Source organism: Lagopus leucura, unplaced genomic scaffold (assembly GCF_019238085.1).
Source record: "Lagopus leucura isolate 7727_CA_CO unplaced genomic scaffold, USGS_WTPT01 Super-Scaffold_100001, whole genome shotgun sequence".
Lineage (NCBI taxonomy): Eukaryota > Metazoa > Chordata > Aves > Galliformes > Phasianidae > Lagopus > Lagopus leucura.
The window spans coordinates 86589484-86610463 of NW_024962262.1; the positions used below are offsets into that span (position 1 = coordinate 86589484).

At 42.6% G+C, this 20980-nt stretch overlaps 1 protein-coding gene across 2 annotated transcripts in view; it reads right to left on the reverse strand.

Moving 5' to 3' along the window:
- Positions 1-302: 302 nt before the first annotated feature.
- GJA8 (gap junction protein alpha 8) overlaps positions 303-20980 on the reverse strand; it is a 35617-nt gene continuing 14939 nt past the window's right edge. For both annotated transcript variants that reach the window (XM_042868021.1, XM_042868022.1), the window contains 2 exons: positions 12067-12174; positions 303-9150 (listed from right to left, as the gene is read on the reverse strand). In XM_042868021.1, the coding sequence (XP_042723955.1) occupies positions 7941-9140 (1200 nt within the window). In that variant the 5' untranslated portion in view covers positions 9141-9150; positions 12067-12174 and the 3' untranslated portion in view covers positions 303-7940. The remainder of the gene's footprint in view (positions 9151-12066; positions 12175-20980) is intronic.

The window sequence follows — 20980 nt, forward strand, 5'->3', positions numbered from 1 at the left end:
AGGCAGCCAGTCAGGGGCAGCTTTCAGGCCTTGCGACTGTCATGTATCGAGGAATGGGGCCAAAAGGGAAATGAAAGTTCAAATGGGGAATTTCCTGATAGCTATCAGAGTGAGACTCAATCCTTCATGTCACAGCCCTGCCCTCATTTGAACTTAGTGGTGTCTGTATCTTTTTTTCGCCATTAAAAATACACCTAACCTTTGCCACAGAAAACTGACTGTATTTGGAATAATAAATCACATGGGAAGTGAGAGAATAAAGCGGAACTAGGCAGGACTTCAACAAAGCACAAACCTCTTGCTGAGTGAAAATCAGTATCCTTTATTCATTACAACTCATTTCACTAGAAAAACGATTCCATGTGTGGTTGTGTTGAGTCATCGGATTAGTCCCACAGTCTCTTTGATAGTTTGGCTTTCTATCTTGCTGTCAGTCATCATGTTTTGAAATCTGTCTCCTTGTCTACAGCATTGCAAAGACAAAAAAACATTCAATTTTCATGGGCAAATGAACTGAGGGAGCAATTTACAGTTTCTGATCTGAGGCCCTCTTTTACAGCTTCTGGTATTGCTGCCAATTAATATCGAGCTGAGATCAGAGCTTCCCTCCCTGCTCATTCTTTCTGTGCCTACTGCTAGAAACTGATCTTTCCTAAAGTGATGAGCCTGCTGAGTTTGGGGTACCTGTGGTTGCTCTGTTCTGCAGCAGTAGCTCTTGGGGCAAGGTAGGTTGGTTGACTGGTTAATTTTCAGAGACAGTAGATAGGAATCCTGTCACGATTGAATTGTTGGAAGCCAAATTCTGGTCTTGTTTAACCCTGACAACTTGGCTGATTTCAAAAACAAGGGGAAAAGAAAAACAACAAGACAGAGTTTGGTCATAGCTTTTTAAACTTTCTTCACTGTGTGTGTTTACAAATAGACTTGAAACATGCCTGTGCTAAGCTATAAATTATTGATCTCTGATTCTTGTAAGAAGGGAAGAAGATGATTCCTGTCAGAAAACTTCAGATCAACCCCTCCATCCCCACCAGGCTTCTCATTCAGGGAAAACAAAAAGTTTAATTATAAAATGGAAAAATATTCCATGTTGTTCCTCCTTAAGCAGACACTGGTAAGCACGTCTGAGGAGAAGGGCCCATGGCAGCTTCCCAGATGTGGCAGGTGGGTGGTTTCACCAGACACAGTGTAGATGATAGTGGCTGGAGCAGGGAGGCAGCACACGAGGAAAGGAGGCTGGTCAGTGCATTGCAGGTTTCTGCTTAGCTCCATCTTCTATTCTTGCACATCTTAAAGTGTGAATGTGGGTACTGTATGTTCAGTTCATAGTGAGAACTAGATTAAAGCCTTTAAAGTAAAGTGGAAAGGTGGAACATACTGATTTAAAGCAGTTTGTTGTGGTGGAATATACAGAGATAGCATAGGCTTCCAAAAGGTGCTACAGGGCATATTTATGAATAATAGGCTTAGCTGGTAGCTGGCCATCCATTTTCATTTCTTTTCTCTCCAGAGTTTTTCATAAGCAGGAGCTCTGAAGCTTGGGAGCAATCTGACATCATTCTGATTTCTGAATTTATTTTTAATTTATGTGTGGTGAGTTCTGGGTCTTGATTCTCACTGACAGAAATTTACTCTTTTGCAGGGTTGTCTTATGGCTTTTCTTTGGACTAACATGTATGTATTGAGAAATGTGCCTGAGCATTTTTGTCCCAGTAGTTTTTGATACATCACGGTTGAATAATTTGAAAATGAAAAGAAAAAAAAAACAATACACAATATCTCTGGGTTTTGGTTCTGTCAGAAAAATCCAGAATCCAGTGCATAAAAGCTAAATTACTTTAAAATTGATGATCTTCTTAAAAATCCATCAATATCAGATTTGGTAATAGGCAAGGTTTAATTTGCTGGTCACACTGGCTTGCCTTACCCTTGTCACGAGGCATCCAGATTACAGGCTCACAGGCTTCTCAGTGTTGGCCTTTGTCTGCAGCTGCCCCTTAGTTGGAGCACCAAGCTGCCATCCTGCAGGAACTCTACTCAGTAGCTGCCTGTAGGCCACTGAACATCAGAGAAATTCAATAGGAGCCAACTTTTCTGTTTAATGTTTCTCTACAAATTCTTTCTGCACTGACATATAAATTTTTTGGTAGGCTACTCCATGATTTCTCTAAGCACTCTAGCCTTAACTCTTAGAAAAAAAATAATAAATGGTTTGTTTTGCTTTTACTGTGCTAGGCTGGATCCAGCAAGGCAAAGGCCAACAGCCTTTGTGCGTTTTGGGGGGTTTTTGTTTTTGTTTTTTTGAAATGTTGTCAATAGCTCTGTAATCACCATTTCTATTCAATTCTGCTTCATCCCAGATCAGCAAGCTTTAAAGCGCAGTTGTTTGGGTTTTTTTATTGTTGTTGACAGAACTTTAAAATGCAGTCCTCTACATTTTCAGATGGATTTAAAGTCACAGCTGAGACTGAGGGAGCTGGAAATACCCAAACCCCTTTTATTTCTGTGATTTTCTCAGCTGACAAGCTTACTCATAAATTTTAATTTATAGTGTTCTTTCCAAACCAGTTACACAACACGTTCCTGGCCCCAAGCAGCTTTTCTATCTACGAGACATTGGTTGATAGTGTTTTATGCATCAGACTCACTTCAGTGCCTGTTCAGTTGGTGTTGCCAGCTAAGACAATCTAAGTAAGCTCTAACAGAGCACCCACAGAGGCAGGAAATGCCCCACATCAACTGTTTCACCTCACAGTGGCTTCACTTTGCTTTCAGCCTCCCATGGGATACACAGTTGAGGCTGAAAAGAACCAGCTGCTCTAACCTCATGCTCAGTGCAAGAACAGTTTCTAAGTCAGGCCAAGATGCTCAAAGCTTTTCCCAGTCAGGCTTCACACTCCAAGGATGGAGCACCTACCATGACTCTGGGCACTTCTTTCACTGCTCAATCTCTCTCTGAACAATTTTTTACCTTGTCAGAATTTTTTAGTTTCTTTTTGGGGAAAAAAATGAAATTCCAATAGTTGGACAACTCCACTGATTTTGATGTTTCTCCAGCCCTGGCCCTCAGGCAGTCTGGCACCATATGCCATTTTATCACAACAGCTTTAGGCTTATAGGAAAGCTTTAGTCTAGTTCTCATGGATGCTCTTGTCTACTAAACAAAAGTATGCCTAGGCTGGGATTACTTTCAGTTGTCAACTTGAAAAGCCATTTTCTATACAAAACAGCAAGCTGCCACTTTTTTTCATCGAGTACCAGGGCTGCTGTTTAAATGAAAAAATGCACAGTCAGTGAGTTACTGAGTAGCAGGAGAAGCTGGACTTTCTTCCCTTAGCAAGTAGATTCCATGTCCACACTGACCTGGAGAGCAGAGGTCCCCTCAAATCTCTCCTATCCTACAGGAGAAGGAATCTATACATCACTGATTTTCATCACAAAGGGACTGTTAGATCTGTCTCACTTACTGGAAATAATCAGTGTAGCATAAAAATTTATGTTTTTACATCTACATGGTTACTTCTTATTTTGTTTTTGTTGTTTTGTGTTTTTTGTTGTTGTTGTTGTTTGTTTTTTTGTTTTTTTTTTTTTTTGTATGTGCCATAAGCAATTGTCAACTTTTCTATAGAGGTCTTTTTCCACAGAAATTCTGAAAAATTCACTTGGAGTTTGCACTGAGGGATTTAAAACAGAAGCCCAGCAATATTGTGCATTATACAGCCCTCCCCCAGATGACTTGCAAAGCCAATTGCTCCACCTTTAAAAAAGCTCCAACAACCTGCACCTCCCTCCAAGAACTTGCTTATTTAAGCATAAATGTTACCACAGAACAGGTGCTGGGATGGACAAGAGTGGTCCACGTAACCCCACTGTGACCACAGCTTCAAATGGCCAAACCAATGTTAAGATGGGAGAAAGGGGTGAGGAGTCAATAAAGTCTCCTCCATTTGTGGCAAACCCACATCTGTGTTAATGGTGTCAGTGCAATGCAGTGTTCAGATTTTCACACTACTGCCCTTTTGGTCAAAGAGTCACATGTTAACCAAGTTCGATGTTCTGGCAGGAAATAACAAGGATACAATGCATTTCAGCAGTGCTTTTCATCAGATCATTCCTACTTACTTTACAAACAGAATTAAGGAAGCCTCACAACATCCCTGTGAGGTAGGTGGAAATTCTTACACCCATTTTACAGGTGGAAAAAACAGGTACCAAGAGGTAAAGTGATTATCACAGCAAGTCAGTAGCAGAGCTGGAAATAAATCTAAGATCATTATCCTAGGTCCACTGCTCTAGACACTAGAGAACACCAACTCCCACATGCTAATATCAGCTAAGATACTACCTTCCTCTTCTATTTTAACCTCTTTTGGTGAATTTGACACTTGCATCCTAAGCTCCTTGCAGAGAGCCATGTGATCAGTTAATGATTTATTTGCACAGGGAGCCAAGGGAATACCACACACCCCTAAATGATACAAGCATGACTCTAATTGTCCAGTGTTCACTTCCCAAGATAACTTTCCTCGTTCTTTACATTTATTAATATATATGTTTTACTTTTTTTTTTTTTTTAATACACCGAATCCACAGCTCTGAGGCTGTTATTCAACTTCACTAGGAATTTCCTGAAAAGAGATTAAATTTGTCTCATTGAGGGGGGAATAAAACACATTTAAAGGCTATTGCATCCAGAAATAATCCTTTGCTCATCTGTAGGGCTTTCCTTCCCAGTACCTCCCATCCTATTACTAACAAAATATATTGAGCCTCACATTGTCTTCGTGAGGTAGAAAATGATTCCCAATTGTACAAGAGGGAAGAATGACTTGCTGACAGTCCCAGCAGTGACATTACTGCAGAGATGAGGCTGAATACCATAGAACCTGACTGTTAGTTCCCTGCCCAGTTAGCTGAACAGCACTGCTTTGATGCCCTGGCTCATACTCGGAGGCTTTAGCAGCTTGGCAGGGTACTTGAAAACCGGCTCGAAAAAAAATCAACTAGCGCTTGACAGGATGCAGGAGGAAAACATTAACTTCATTCATTGCACTGTCACAACTTGGAGGAAGAAATGAGCTTTCCTGCAGCAGCACTGAAAGAACAGCAGAGTGTCTGTTCAGGGTGTTGCATGTACTGCACTCTACGGAGGCACTCCAGTGAAAAAGAATGACGTACTCAACATCTTACAGTTGAAGACTGGATTGTCTGACATCCATATTATGAACCACATACCTCTAATTAATGAGTAGTCATCTTTAAGTAGTCCAGTGATCTAAAGAAGGTGTGCATGTCAGAGGTCAGGAATGGGGATGGTCATCAAAATGCTTTGTAAAAGGACTTGTCAAGTAATTAGTAGTAAACAAGGATGGGAGGTGGTTCATTTAGTCCAGTACATTGGTATGTGGAAGGGTCAGATGCTCTCAATAAGGTGGAAGATACCTCACACTGAACAGTTACCGATTCTTTTTTTTCACCTGCAGGGAAGGGTTTTTCCAGTTCAAGTGAACTCTGCTATGTTTCAAACTATTAAAACTCCATTATATCTTCTCTGTGAAGGAAAAAAGTAATACATCCCATATATTATAAATGTGCTGGCTTTGTTATTCATCTAAATCTTTGCTCTTTCTTGGATTCTAGTAGCGTATTGGGCACAATGGAATCTTTTCCAGTTGAAGACTTCTTTCCTCGTTTATCTTTTTCCACCAGCCTTTCGTTGGTGCTAACTCTTCTCCTGTTTCTGTACTGAGAGAATGGATAGATGGTAGCCTCCAAATTCTCCCTCCACATTTTCCTTCACATATCTTGCTTTCTCGTATTCTTTCTCAGAACTGAGGAGGTACCTTCCAGTCTTCCTTCACAAGGAATTGTTCCTTAAAAAAACTAACAGCCTTTGTCAAGGGAGCAAAGATTATGTCAACAGGCTGCAAACCATGGGAAAATACACAGGCCCGAGAGGAGCAAAAGGATTAATAGTGTAAAAAAAAAAACAAACACGTGGCACCGCTGTGGTGCTGAAGAATCCCAACACACCCTACAAACTTTATACATATGTACAGCTTACTTCACGCATCAGTGAAGTCCAGCCAACTTTGTGCTAGACCACGAAGGCTGCAAAACAAGGCACATGAAGTCCACCAAGCAGGTTAATCAGTGACAGAGCTGAGTGTACCTGTGGTTGCCTGGGCTGGGGTGTGGGACGACAGGACTGAGGGTATGAGCCCAAGCCTAGGACATCTATCTCAGACACCCAGCTAACTTCAATGGGCTTTGGGTCAGCCCTGCTACAATGGAAGATGGCAGGGGGTCTTTTCTAACTAATGGCAGGATGAGTTATATGCATTATGCCAAAGACTGCTTTTTTTCCTGATCTGGATTAAAGCCTGCCCTGGGAACAATGGAACGGGCTGCAGCCCAGCAGAAAGAATTCGCTGAGCTGGTGGAGTCTGAGGTTTGCAGAGCAGAGCAGATGAGAGTGCATACCTGCACTTTTCTGACACGAGGCTCAGTTTTAGAGGGGACATAGCAGTTAACCCGAAGCTATAAATGCATAGCTGCACTGTCCCAGCCCAAAGGCTCTGCTGCAGTCCTGAAGGTAGAAATCCACAGACATTTTAACAAGCACATCTTTTTCTTCCTTTTGTAACTAAAAAGATTTACTGAGGCTATGAGAGTTCTGCACAGACCTGTTGGCACAAAAGATCTAAAAGATAAAGGCTATGACGATACCTTTCTCTCCTACTCTAAAAGATCTCTTGAAAGGCCTTGTTTTATTTGAGACTTTGGCATTTAATAGCAAAGTAGGCCACTGGATGGCTCCCGTCTGTCAAATTAAAAACAAAACATGTCAGAATTATCATTTCAGACTTTTCAAACTTGAACAACCAGTTTTGTTTCAGAGTCACATAGTTACCTGTGGTTTAGATTCACAGGTGCCTTCAGGGTGCTGTACCTGAGATTTGCTGAGTGCCTGTAAGTCTTGGGGCTCCAGGAACTGAGCACATGTCAGGATCATGCTGTGAAGGCTTGTATTTGCTTTCATGCTCTGGGAACTGTAGCTGTTCTTTCTTTCACAGAAACCCTTCCACACTTGCTTCGCTAAATTGAGTTTCAGATCTTTACATCACTGGATTATAAGTAAAAATATAACTTGATTTTTTTCTTTCTAGTGCTCTAAAGTGCTCAGCTTGGAGCTGGATAACTCTCTTGGGAACAAATAATCCATCTGTGAGCATCTGCTAAGTCCTAGAAGACAGCTAGAGTTAACCTTGCCCACTGTCAATGTCACTAAAAGAGCAAAAATATTTTTGACAAAGGGAAAATAAAATACTTTTACCTAACTCAAATTTACATTCACAGAGAAATTATAGATATTTCTGGTCTTTGCTTTCTCAATAAAGAGGGAAAATAGTGCTTACTGTTTTGGTGTCAATGCCAAACACAGAATTCACTTTGTGAATTAAATAATCGCAAATCCATGCCAACAGCGAAGGGGAGATCTGCTCAGCATGCCATAGGTGAAAACAGAAAAAGAAATAGTAGGTACGGTTGTTTATTAGCCTCCCCCTTAGATGGCTCATGAGACAGATCCTCCCCACATTCCTAAGGAAATGTGGAACACGAAGCTTCCAGTAAGTACATTCACAGTGGTGACATCTGGGTTTCACTGCCACATTAGGTTTTAAAACACATCAGTTATGTGGACAATGTAGATATTACTGTAAGAAATGAGCTGGCATGTGGAAACGGAAAATGTTCCTTTTCAAATGGACATATAGGGCAAATAAGGCACAGTTACCACAATAGTACCTTTCCAGTTGAGAATCTCAAGATGAAATAATATTTAAACGATCATTTTAGCACTTTGCTTAAAATTCTTCTGCTTCTTTCTCTCTCCTTTTCTTTTTCTTCTTTTCTTATGCTCCTCATATCCTGCATCCTCATACAGTCAAATCGTCTGACCTGGCCCGGCTGCTGGCTTTGCTTAGCCTGCTGAGGGATCTCACATCAGAGGCAAGTTCAGCAGGTGCTGAAGGCCCTTCCACTTCATCGCTCACCACCTCCTCCTCTGCTTTCTTCACCCCTGGTTCTTCCTGAGGTGCTGGCTGCTCCTCTTGTTCCTCTTCCTCCTCTGCTCTTACCTTCTCCTCTTCCGGTTCCTTTGCTTGTGCATACGATGGCAACCTCTCGTCGAATGCCCTGGAGAGATCTTCCAATGGCCCCATTCCGATCTTCTCCTCAAACTCATTGAAGGCCGATGGAAGGGGACTGGGCTCAACCCCTACTTCCGTGAGAGGGAAATAGTGGGACACTGGCTTTTCTTCTTCTAGCAGCTTGTAGCCTTTGGCCTTCGGGATGGAGGACACTGCAATAGCATGCAGGGGCTTCTCTGGCACCTCCCTCATTTGCTCTTCTGCTGGTCTTCTCAGAGCCCTCCGGATCCTTTTCAGGATCAAGTGACTGATCTCCACCAGGTTGAGGAAGAGGGACACAGAAGCCACCACGAGCATGAACATAATAAAGATAGTCTTCTCTGTAGGCCTGGAGACAAAACAGTCCACTAGATTGGGACAGGGCCACCGCCCACAGCGGTAAAGGGGCAGAATGCGGAAGCCATACAGGAAATACTGGCCAACTATGAATCCCACTTCAAAGAGAGTTTTGAAAATGATGTGGAAGATGTATGTTCTCAGGAGAGTCCCCTCCAGGCGAAACTTCTTGGTCCCATCTGGGTTGTTGCCCTTGTTTTGATTTGGAGCTAGGGGCAGCTTCTCTTCATCCACCTCGGCTTGCTGACGCCTCTCAGCTTCCTCCCTCTCTTTTCTCTTCTCCTCCATGCGGACGTGGTGCACCGCATGCCCAAAGTACACTAGTGAAGGCGTGGATACAAAAATGATCTGTAGGACCCAGAGCCGGATGTGGGAGATGGGGAAGGCCTCATCATAGCAGACGTTCTCACAACCAGGTTGCTGGGTGTTGCACACAAAGTCTGACTGTTCATCTCCCCATACTAGTTCAGCAGCTGTTCCCAGGATCAGGATGCGGAAAATGAAGAGCACTGTGAGCCAAACTCTCCCGATGACAGTGGACTGCTCGTTCACCTGCTCTAAAATGTTCCCCAAGAAACTCCAGTCACCCATTTCTTACTGTCTAAGGAAAGAAAAAAGAAAGAGAGAATGACGACAAATTATGCTAAATTTAAAAGACTTCACATTTTCCCACTGATGCTTGTTACTTTCAACTAGTATTTCTCTAATACGCTTTGAGAACAGAAAGAAGATTGCTTGCTTCTTTGCTCTGATTGCAATGATTTATTAGCAGGAGATAGGTTGGAAAGCCAGAGCAAACCGCTTGCCAAAATCATTCTTCCCTGGCTCTAAATGAGCAATTACTTTTGAGCCAAGGAGTGTATTTAACTCCTTTTCCAGATAGCAGTCTTCTGTGGTCTCTTCTAAGCTCTGTTGTGTGTGCCTGCTTAGATTTTATACACGTACAAACACTTGCCAGCAGTACAGTAGAACATATTTATCAGCATGCAGAGCTGCAGTGGTTATAATGAGTGAAACTTCAGCAGAACTGTGCAGGGGTCAAACAGATCTTGAATTGGTGCCCATCTTGCACGTATAACAAATACGGGCTTTCTATAGTTGCATATAGTAAGTCTAACTAGGAATCACCATGTTAGGTAATACTAGCAATAGTAACACCATTACTACGTTAGTAATACTTCGTAAGATTAATAACTACCACATATACTAGTTTTTCTATACAATAAAATTATTTTGTGTTATAGGAGTTATTGTATCCAATTCTGAAGTCAGCTGCCTCACTGCCATTGGAACCAACCTGGGGAGAAACATGAGCGTCTGTCATTGGGACCCCAGACACTGGTTTCTCTCTGTAAAACATCAGTGCTACTATCTCAGGCTAACACAAAGCTGTAAGCCAGCTGTAGATATCCTGCTGGAAAGCTAATGAAGCAGTTAATTTTCAACTTCATCCTGCATATCCAAAACTTCCCAGTGTATAATGTCAGGTACAGGAAAACAAGAGAAGAGGAAACTTGTTTGGGACTGGCTGATGTAACGTACTGCAGCAGTACAAAGACTCTGAGGAATGTGAAATATTACAGTGATCCAAAAAGATTAACTTGTGGACAATATCAAGAGAAACAGGTAACATTAATCATAAAACAGCTGTTCACAGGGATCTAAGAGTTCATCTCTTAGATGCTACCTCCAGCTTTAGTTTTCTAGATGCGGACACACATACACAGTTGCTGGGAGAATGTACAGCCATCAGCATGGAAATCTGAGTATCTCAACTTCCCTCCTTCCTTCAGATAGCACTGGGATATATTTGTAATGCCATATGTTACGACACACCGATGTGTACCAGTCTGTTTCAAATACCATGCGTACATATTCACACATAGATGAACACACAAAATATCGAGAGTTCTGAGTCTGGGGATTTTACAAATTTTCAACCAAAAAATCTTTGTGATGTGATTTTTCTAAAACAAGTTGGACTCATTATTCTCATCTTCAAGCGCTGTAAAATGTTAAGCCCAGACATCTATGTTAAAAAATAAAGAGCAGAATGCAGCTCTTCAGTTTGCACAAACTCCTTGCATGCAGAAGTGGCAGACATATAATTTAATCACCAAAGAAAATTGCTACTTTGTCAGTCATTAAAGTTGTGTAAAGAAGTGTGTTAATGTCAGCACTTACATTAACAAGTCTAGCAGGAGATTATGCTGTTTACATACATCTAAACTGATTTAAACATTCTCTTTCTGCAAATTCACAGAACGGAATATATCAGCCATTAACCAATCATGTGCAACTCCATAGAAAACATCACTATATACAATATTAGCTCCATTGTCCCCCAAACACCACAGTTTACTACATGCCTTTCTTTCTTTGTGAATCACACGACATCCACAGCCATCAGTTCATCATTTCCATTGCATGGAAGAATGCCATTCTAGACATGATAAACCTTATCACACAGAAAACTCACTGTAAAAGAGAAACGTGTTTCCTAACTCCACCAGATGCTTCACTTGCAGCTTTCTACCTCTGACAAAACTCTTTCTATGATCACTTCTGAACTAGTCACATTTTTCAAAACTCTGTCACGGCCAATCTATTTTCTACAAGAGAGGTGGCCCAGGGTTGCTCACTGGGTTCTTCAGCTGCAAGGAAAAATTTAGGGTGGACTGGAGAAGAGTAGTATAGCCAATTCAAACTCCACCTGCAATCACAGCTCTTCCAGTCGCACAGAAAAGAAAAAAAAAAAAGAAAGGAGGAGGAAAGCAATAAATTTAGGCATTCCCCTCTTCCCTTAAATTGCCTGTCATGAGGAAAAGAAAAGACTGCCTAAGCTCACTCAGAGTTGACAGACTAATTATGTCCCTAACTTGCACGGGCTTACTGCAAACCCCCACCCAGCAGTTCCAGATGCTGCAATCTGAGCACGCTACCAGCAAGAAAGGCTCTAAAGATTAAGGACGTTGAGCAAGTAACTTGCCACTGGGAAAGGTTCCACCGAAGAATTGTGTCCCCCTCCTCTCTTGGCACTCTGCAGTGAAGAGTGAACTTTTGTCTCTCTCCTTCCCTACCCTAAAAGTCCCAATCTTGTCGCACGACTGAACAGATATGACTGAATTGGCTCTGATGGCAGGTTTTAGTTGCCGTGCAATATTTAAGCTCCGAGCCAGACGGCTTTATGAAGTGAGTGACAGTTGGTGACGTGGGGAACAATAGAGAGAAAAAAATAGAGAAAAAGAGGCAGAGACACAGAGAGGAGAATCCACTGAACATGAAAAAGCAGAGGGGGGAGAAGGGCAGGCAACAGGCAGTGAAAACCTAATACATGCATAAAGGGGAGTTTGCATGGTTAAGCGGGGACTGGAGCATCTCTGCTGATCTGCTGTCATTCAGCACAGCTCTGCATGCCTCCACTTGCCAGTCTTTAGGTGTCATGCTGTGAGAGGTGAAAAGGGAGCATCCGCATCACTGATGGTGGCAGAACTAATTAAACTAATTTGCTACTTACACCCAGATCCAACAATTGAGTCTCGCTGCTGATTTCCAGCACTGGCGATCACTGGGGCATCACATCTGTATTTGACATTGTTAGGTACTTTGGTCTGGTCTTTGACATCTTTCAGCAGGAAAAAGAAGCGGTATGGGAAAACTAGATCATCACTCAGTATTAACCAAAGCTGAGAAAGACTTGTTTTATGACCTAGACTTCCAGTGTCCTTGTTCTGCTTAATTTATCCTCTAAATGCACTTTGTACATACATCAAAAATGTCCAAAACAAACTGTTTTGTTAAGGAGTGTAGCCAAATTCCAGCAGCCCAGCAAACAGGAATGTTACCTCAGGCAAAGCCATCTGCAAAAATGTTGGAGAGCCCACAGAAGAGGAAAATCTCATGTTCACTAATGCATCTACAATACAACGAACTGCAAAAAGATTTGATTGTGAGGCAAAGCATATTGCTTTATTCTGATGTGCTGTTTTGGTAGTTTTTCTGTATTAACTGCTCAGAACATGCTCTTGATGCCCAACTCTGAAGAAAAAGATGATTATGGGAAGCAAGATACGCTAAACAATGATACCAGTACCAGGCTTATGAAGTGACAAATGAGAAGTGGCTCTCCTCCTTCTTTGCACAAAAACATTACTGAAATTAATGCCCCAGAACAGCTCTGGGAGATCTCTGTTTCTAGAAGAGCTGTCATTTGAAAGAGATACTGTTATTTGAGGGCCACAAAATTCTGTATCTTCAAACTAGTCGTTTGAGGTCTCTCTTCAGCATTTCTGGGCATTTGTGCCCAAGGAAATGCAGAGCCTTACTTCAACAGTAGTCTTCCCAAACTGCTTTAAAATGAGTTGTGCAGCAGCTCTATCCAAAGCGCAACTTGAGGCAGAAAGAATGCTTCTCAGACTTGATTTCAGTGAGCTAGAGGATAAATGAGGGATGGAAAATAAGAAAATGTGGCAAGAGGGACCACTTTAGAGAGACAAAAGAAAATCAATCTCTATGCATAAAGTTGGAATGAAGGTCATATTCTGAACACCTTAATAAATCACTCTCTTAATAGAGAACTATTAGAGATCTGGTGCATGACGTTTTTCAGCTTGTGCTATATAAAGCATTGGAAGAAGCTTCCTGGCAAGAGGACACACAGAGAAGATGATACAGGGCCCAAGAACATGCGGTGATTAAGAACAGGCTCCATTTGTTCAACAAGAGGAAAAAAGATGGTAAGGAAGAGTAAGGAATTCCTTTCTTGCTTTGTTTTGCTATATACTGCTGAGATAAACTAGGATAGATATGCGAGTGAATGGTCATCACTGCCACCCTTATCCTCTCTTTGGGGAGCAGTTAAAGACAGAGGACTAACTAATACAACCTGTGGTTAACATCTCTAAAGAGTGCCTGCAAACTGCTGCATCACAGCGACCAAATGGTTCTGATGTTTAACTGCCTGTCTCTTTTTAGACTGAAACTGTCCTTTTGAAAAACAACTCTGGCTGAATCCCTTCCCTGGGCTCTATCCCTCATAAAATGAGCCAAAACCCAAATCTGGTATGTAACTACATGGCTACAGTCCATCTTTAAATTACATCCAGCTACTGGCAGATACATTCCCCATTAACCTCCTATACTCCATTTGCAAACACAATCCAAATAGCAAACACTTTCTGGCAAGTTGCGGAATACTTTGCAAGATGTAGCTGATGCAGAAATCACAAACTCACAAAATTCTAGGTGTTGGGTAGAATCTCTAGAGATCGTTGAGTCCTACCCCCTACTAAAGCAGTTCCCTACAGTAAGTAGGGATATAGAAATATAGAAAAGCATGCAGATGATTGTAGGAGACTCCATCACCTCACTGGGCAGCCTGCTCCAGTGCAGTGATATTCAAGTCACTCATCTTTGGATACACGTAACTTCTTTTTGAATTATCTGAGTGTATTTTTTGCTGTCATTATGGTGCAGAACCTTTAATATGGGAACTGTGAGCTTGCTGGACATTGGTGGTTTGGATAAAAACACATGATGCCTTCAACTGGCTTCCTGAAAAAAGGCAATGCTGAGCTCTGCATCACGTTCTCCAGCTAACTAGGGCCTCCTCCCCATGCACAAGTACAGAAAGTAGTCTAAGTAATGATGGCAAATGAGAATTCCTGTTGTGTTGGTACTCCAGAAGGAAGCAGTTGAGATGGTGACAGAGAGGAAAAGATAGAGCATGAGAGAACAAGAAGAGCACTTGATCCTCTCAGCCACCAGGGAAGTGCTGGAAATCAGGACTGCTTTTGTAACACAAAAGTAGTGTCTGAAAGAAAGGGGTAAAGACCATTAAAGCATAGGTCTACAAAGAAGGCTGGCCTCAGAGAGCATGGGACATCTGAACTAGATCTGCAACAGACTGTATTTTCTTCAGAAAGAAGTTTGTTTCATAGAGGCAGTGCACAGCAAACTCACTACCTTAGACTTCAGGAGAGCAAACCTTGGCCTCTTCAGGGATCTGTTTGATAGTTTTCCATGAGATAAAGCCCTGGGAGTAAAAAAGGCCCAAATATAAAAATAAAGCCTACAAAGGTTAGAACCAAGGACAGGTAGCCTGGGAGGAATATGGAGAAATTCTCTGAGCAGCCAGAGATCAGGTTGGGAAAACTGAAGCACTGATGGGATTAAATCTGGCCAGGACATCAAAGACAATGGAAGGGCTTCTGTAAGCACATCAGCGTTAAAAAGGAAGACAAGAGAAAATGTGGGCCTTCCTCAGAAGGAAACAGGAGATCTGGTTATCTGAGATATGGAGAAGGCTGAGGTATTCATCAACTTCTTGCCTCAATCTTCATCAGCAAGTGCCCTCACCACACTGTCCATGTCACAGAAGGCAAAGCCAAGGGACTGGGAAAATGAAGAACTGACCGCTATAGGAGAAGAACAGATTTGAGACCATCTAAGGAACTTGAAGTTACACAAGTCCAAGAGACCAGATGAGATGAATCCATCTCCGTCCTGAGAGAACTGGCAGATGAAGTTGCTGATCCACTATCTATCGTATCTGAGAAATCATGTCAGTGTGGCAAAGCTCCCATTAGAAAAGGGAAAGTATAATGTCATTCAATAAAAAGGGAAAAAATGGAAAACAAGGAGCTAGAGGCCAGTCAGTCTCATATATCTGCCTGGCAAGATCATGGAACATATCCTCCTGGAAACTATGCAAAGGGAAATGGAGGACAGAGAGGTGGCAGGTGACAGCCCACTTAGCTTCACTAAGTACAAGTAGTGCTTGAAATTTGGTGGTCTTCTACATCAGGGCTACAGTGTTAGCAGGTGTAGGAAGAGCAACTAATGTAATCTACCTGGACTTGTACAAAGCATTTTACACAGTCACATGTCATCCTTATCTCTAAACTGGAGATTTTTGTTAGATATTAGGAGGAAATTATTATTCAGAGAGTGGTGAGGCAGTGGCACAGCTGCCCAGAGAAGCAGTGGATGCCCCATCCCTGGAGGTGTTTAGTGCCAGGTTGGATGGGCCCCAGGCAGCCTCAGCTGGTGGGAGGCAGCCCTGCCCATGGCAGGGGGTTGGGGCTAGGTGGGCTTTGAGGTCCCTTCCAACCCAAATCATCCTGTAATCCTATGCTTTCTTATCATTGAGCCGTTTTGATATTTGTCACAAAGCTCCCAACTCCTAGCACCACTGTGACTGTAAAGTCTCCACTGCAACTCAGCCATTTGCTCACAAACTACGAGATCACTTGGGGAATGTGGGATTTTTCATTCCAAATGGATTTCCAACACAGACATGATGTCAGGACAAGGCAGGGCCATGCTATTGAACAGCTCTTTTCATGCATGATAGCAGATTGTGCAATTATATAGTGCACAACCCTAGATAATGATACCTCTCCCTCAAACAAAGTTATCTTCTCCTGATCTGCTTAGCTAGAAAGTGGCACATGCTTCCTGTTCTTCTGCTGAACACACAAACCTTTCACTTCTGGCTGAAGCTGAACACTAAACATATTAAGCTTCCCTGCAAGAAGATGGACGCTCTACACAACTCTTATTTGCTAGATATCGCCCAACTTAAAGGAGACTTGCTTTCTAGTAACATGCTTCTTTGTCTGTCATTGAGCCAAAGCCATTTATCAATCTGATCACTAGGAGTGAGAGTCTCATCAGCTCCTATCTTCTCTGTACCACCTACTGAAATCAGAAATTGTTTAAATGTAGGTAGCCCTGGACTAACCTTTGGGCAGAACTCGCCATGCCCCTGTAACGCTGTTAAATGTCAGTCTCCCTATTTTTCTGAGATTTTTTCAAGACTTGCCCAAATTTCACCTTCTCTTCAGAGCCCTCAGAAAATTGGGGAATGCATTTTGCTGGGAAATTACAGGCAAAACAGAAAGAAAGGAGAGGGAGAAAAATATAAAGCATGAAGAAGCAGGGAAATTTGAGAAGTATGCAAGTAACAGGAGAAGAGGTGAAGGCAGTGTTGGATTATGCTGAAACTCAAGTGGAAGATAAATACTTCAGGGAAATGTGTTTTTAATTTAAGGGATGGAACGAAAGTAGACAATGAATAAAGATAAGCAGAGCAAAAGTGGAATGTCTTTCAGTATCTTGCTAACCTAACTGCAGTTCTGCTCTGAAAATTACTGTTATAAGAGGAACTGGGGAGTTACAGTCCAGTCAGCTTAACTGTGATACTTAGAAAGATACTGGAGCCATTTATGAAACAATCGATTTGTAAGTAGCTAAAGGATGATAATGTGATAAGAACCAGTCAGCAGGGAATTTTAAAGAATAAACACCAACCAGGCTGATTTCCTTCTTTGATTAGTAGGCCTGGTAGATGGGAAGGAAATGGTAAATATTAGGTACACCGCTTTTAGTGAGCATTTTGGAAATATCTAGACCACAAACTCCCAGAGAAGCAAGCAGTTGAAGTGACGACGCAAAAGTGCACAAGTACCATAATCAAGGGTAATTACGTGGGCTTCACTTTTCTAGCTAGGAGGACCATGTCCCTGAAGTTTGGGCTTCAGGGCTGCTCAGCACTTCCATGAAAGATTTGGACAACAGAACAAAGGACAAAACCCGAAAGGATGGTAGCTGGGCTGAGGGGTTGCCATCTCCATGAAGTTGGGTGACTGGAGTGTCAGAATTTGACATGAACATGAGGCACTACAGAGCTGGCCTACCTTCTAGAGACGTGGTGTATCAAGATATAATTCAGAAATGGTGAGGGCATAGGCACCAACTGCACTGGTCCGAAGGAATCGGCCTAGATGACCTCTAAGGGTCCCTTCCAACTCAAATGCTTCTATGATCGGTAAGCATTTTAACAGCAGTGCAGCCTAGAAAGAGCTGGAGTGGGACTGAATATGAAGCTGTTAAGCAAGATTCCCACAGGAAAAAAAACAAAACAAAACAAAACAAAACAAAATAAAAACAAATCGCAAACATAAGGGGAGTTTTGTGTAAAAGACAAAGAAAGCAATTATTCAATACTGCTGAGCTCTCAGCAGGTACAGTGAGTCCAGTTCCAAGCACTACATTTTACAAAAGATGTAAACAAACCAGAGAGAGTTAAAAAATAAAAAAATAATATTTAAAAAAAAAAAAAACAACAAAATAAGAAGAGATGTTACCAAAAAAAAAAAAAAAAAAAAAAAAAGCACCTTATAAGGAATGGAAGGAAGAATTTGGTTCATTTTCTCTAGGAAAGGAACAACAGGAGGGGAAGCATGATAACAGTCTTCCAGCACATAAACATTTATTATAACGGGTGGAGAGACGGAGCAGTTGTCCTCCACATTCATCAGAAGCAGAAGAAGAAATAATCAGCTTAATTTGCAATAAAGATGATATAGCTAAACATTAGAAAAACACTTTGCAATGGTAAGAATAGCAAAGCACTGCAGCACACTGCTTGGGGAGGCTGTAGAATCACAGGAGGTTTTTATGAAGAGGTAAACAAACATCTGTTAAGGATGATCTTATCTCATAAGCAGAAAAACAATCGGGAGGCTTTCTGAGGTCTTTGGCCCTACAGTTTTATGATTTCTTGGCACTTGTCTCAGAAAAGTAAGCTCAGTAAATAAAAAGTATCCTGCCATCAACCCTGAAAACTCAGCCTGGACATCCTGGGTTTCCCACATCAGCCAGTGCAATGCTGAGCTGGACAGATAGCAGCTCAGATCTGGAAGCAGGTGTGCTGTGTCAGCAGTACGTTCCGCTACAGCTAATTACCTTCTCTCTGGAGTGGGGCTAATTAGCAGGGGCAGCATGAAGCACACTGGTGCCACACCACTTCCCACGCTGGCGGTAGCTCACACCAAGCAGCAGAGGCATCTCCACGTTGCACTGCTTGTCCTGCAAGGAGGGCTGAGCTCGAGGAAGCTTTGAGATGGTGTTTGCTTTGTTCTTTCACTTCAGAAACCAGGAATGGCTCTGAACGTGCTGTGGATTTAGAGCTGTGTGCTCCCTGTAACCCCATTTCAACCAATTTGTTCTCCTGCTGTAGCAACTGTAAGATTAAACGCCATGCCTTATTTAGGGTGTTTCATCTGGACATTGATGCTAAACATGAAAAACACGGTGTGTATGACCCGTGGCACTCCCAGCAAGGACCTCTTTTTTTCCACACAGTTTAGCGCTGACCTTTTCCAGAGACGCTGATTGTATCTGAGGGCAGGAGCAATAGGAGCCACCTACCTCGTCCCGGTACAATTGGTGGAGTGGCATCAGCAAAGCAAAAATAGCCAGCATCCTTTGCCAGGCAGCCTCTCGGGCTGCTGCAGCCACTAGCGGGCACTGTGTTCTCACTCAGGCACTGTAAGGCACCAGGGGAGACCGGGGGACGTGATGAGCAAGAGTGAGAAGAGAGAGAAGGCAAAAACTGCCCGTTTCGCTGTGCCTGCACCCTGCCCTCTTTCCTCATTTCTTAGACTCTCTCTGCACACGCAAAACTAACACAAAGCAAACAAAGGGAAAGTGCGATGATGCAGTAATATCTGTCCCAAATACCGATTTTATGCTACTTTTTTAATGTTAAATAGATGGAAGTCAAGCTGATGTGAAGATGAGTCTAGCAATATCAATTTTACCTATGGAAACACTGTCATTTTAGTTGAAAAGGCAAGAGCATAGTCTGTATTTGCCAACACCATCTGTATTTTGTGTTGAATTTGTATTCCTCATCCAGCAAACACTTGTCATGTATACCAGCTGACCTGCATGACTTCCCCTTTAATAACAGCACAGTCAGTAATAAGATCTGAACTAAGCTTACAAAAGCCTGCAAGACAAAAGAGATAAGCTGTCACTTGTCACAGGTAAGAGTATCACAGCAGCAGCACAAAAATGGCTAAGAAGAGAAAAGGAACCATAGATGCATGATTTCACAGCTCAGCATGACTTCATTTAAAACCAGAGGGAGCTTTACAGACCTTTACAATGGTGCTTTCCTTAGGAATTCTAAGTTCTCACCCTGAAGTAGGTGTTATTTCTGAATAGGTGTACTGAGACAACCTTGTAAGCAAGGTATAGAACATACATTACAGAGCCATCGTATGAAAATGGTTGGACTAGATGATCTTAGTGGTCTTTTCCAGTATTGATGATTCTGTGACTATGAAAATGCCTTTCCTGGGTCTCCACATACCCTCTTACCCGTCCCCTTTCCTGGCCCCTTCCTACAACCTGCCTTCTGACATGGAGATGGCAATCAGCTAGAAGACACTCCTGAGAAGAGCTGAGAATACAAGCAAGTTGCATATTTAGGTGGTCCCCAGACTCAATTTTCTCCATTTCCATATCTATGTATATATTCTAGGTTATGTCCTTTCCACCACAGTTGAGATCCTCCTCAGAGAGATGGACTAATGGCTGTCAGGAATTGTGAGGTACCAGGCCAATCAGGGAATATGTTGCTTACAACCAATCTGAACTATGTAAAGCGGTTCCAAGGAATGGTGTGACACACACTTGATAATACTTCTGGTAATAATTAATTGCAGAAGGCCTGCCAGTAAAAGAGGAGCTAATAATATTTCCTAACCTCTTGAGAAGAACTTCATGTGTTTGTCTAAAAAGCTTTGATGAGACAACCTCTTCACATTCTCAGGCACAAGATGCTGGAAGCGACCAAGCTTCTGAAGGACCTGAACAAGTGGGCATGACCAGAAACATCCTGTGTTCCGTCCCGTCCACAAGATTTGTGGCCCTCCAGCTTCCATAGGGAGCTTGTTCCCTGTTCCTTTATCCCATCTGAGCTCTTCTAACACCAAGGCCTGCCTCACTAAGTGGTTGGCTCAGGGCTCTCGGGAGCGTTGTCACCACCCACTTTCTGCCTTTATCTCCCTGCCTTCATTTCCACACCACAGAACAAGGTGGTGGAGCATACAAGGTGTGGAGGTGATTTGGGATGGGGCAGCATTGGGAATGGCAGAACAGACCACTATTCCTGTGCTCCCAGTCCTTAGAGATGCACATACCTGCCATGCACTCTGGCTGACCTCAGCTCCCCATTTCCCACAGCAGAGCGTGTTCCCAGCCTCTCTGGGGAGGACATCCGTGGGGACGGTTCCTGTTTCCCTGCCCTTTCAGTCACTTGCCTTCCTGAACCTGATATGATTGTTTCTTTGGGCACAGTGTAAAGATGCCAGCAAGGAACGGAAGCCTCTCATGCCTCAGAAATTTATTAATAAGAAAAGGAGGTTATTGAACTTGGAAGCTGTCAAGCCAGCCATTCCCTTTTCCTGATCAAGGTAACCTGCTCATCCAGACAAATTATCCATCCGAAGGTCTTGGGCATCCCTGAGACAATTTGGCCTCAAACTATCAAACAGGGAGGTGGAGGGAGCCAGGGACTCTTTGTGTACAGACCTGCCAGAAAATCTAGATGCTGGGGCTGAAAAGCTTCCCATTTG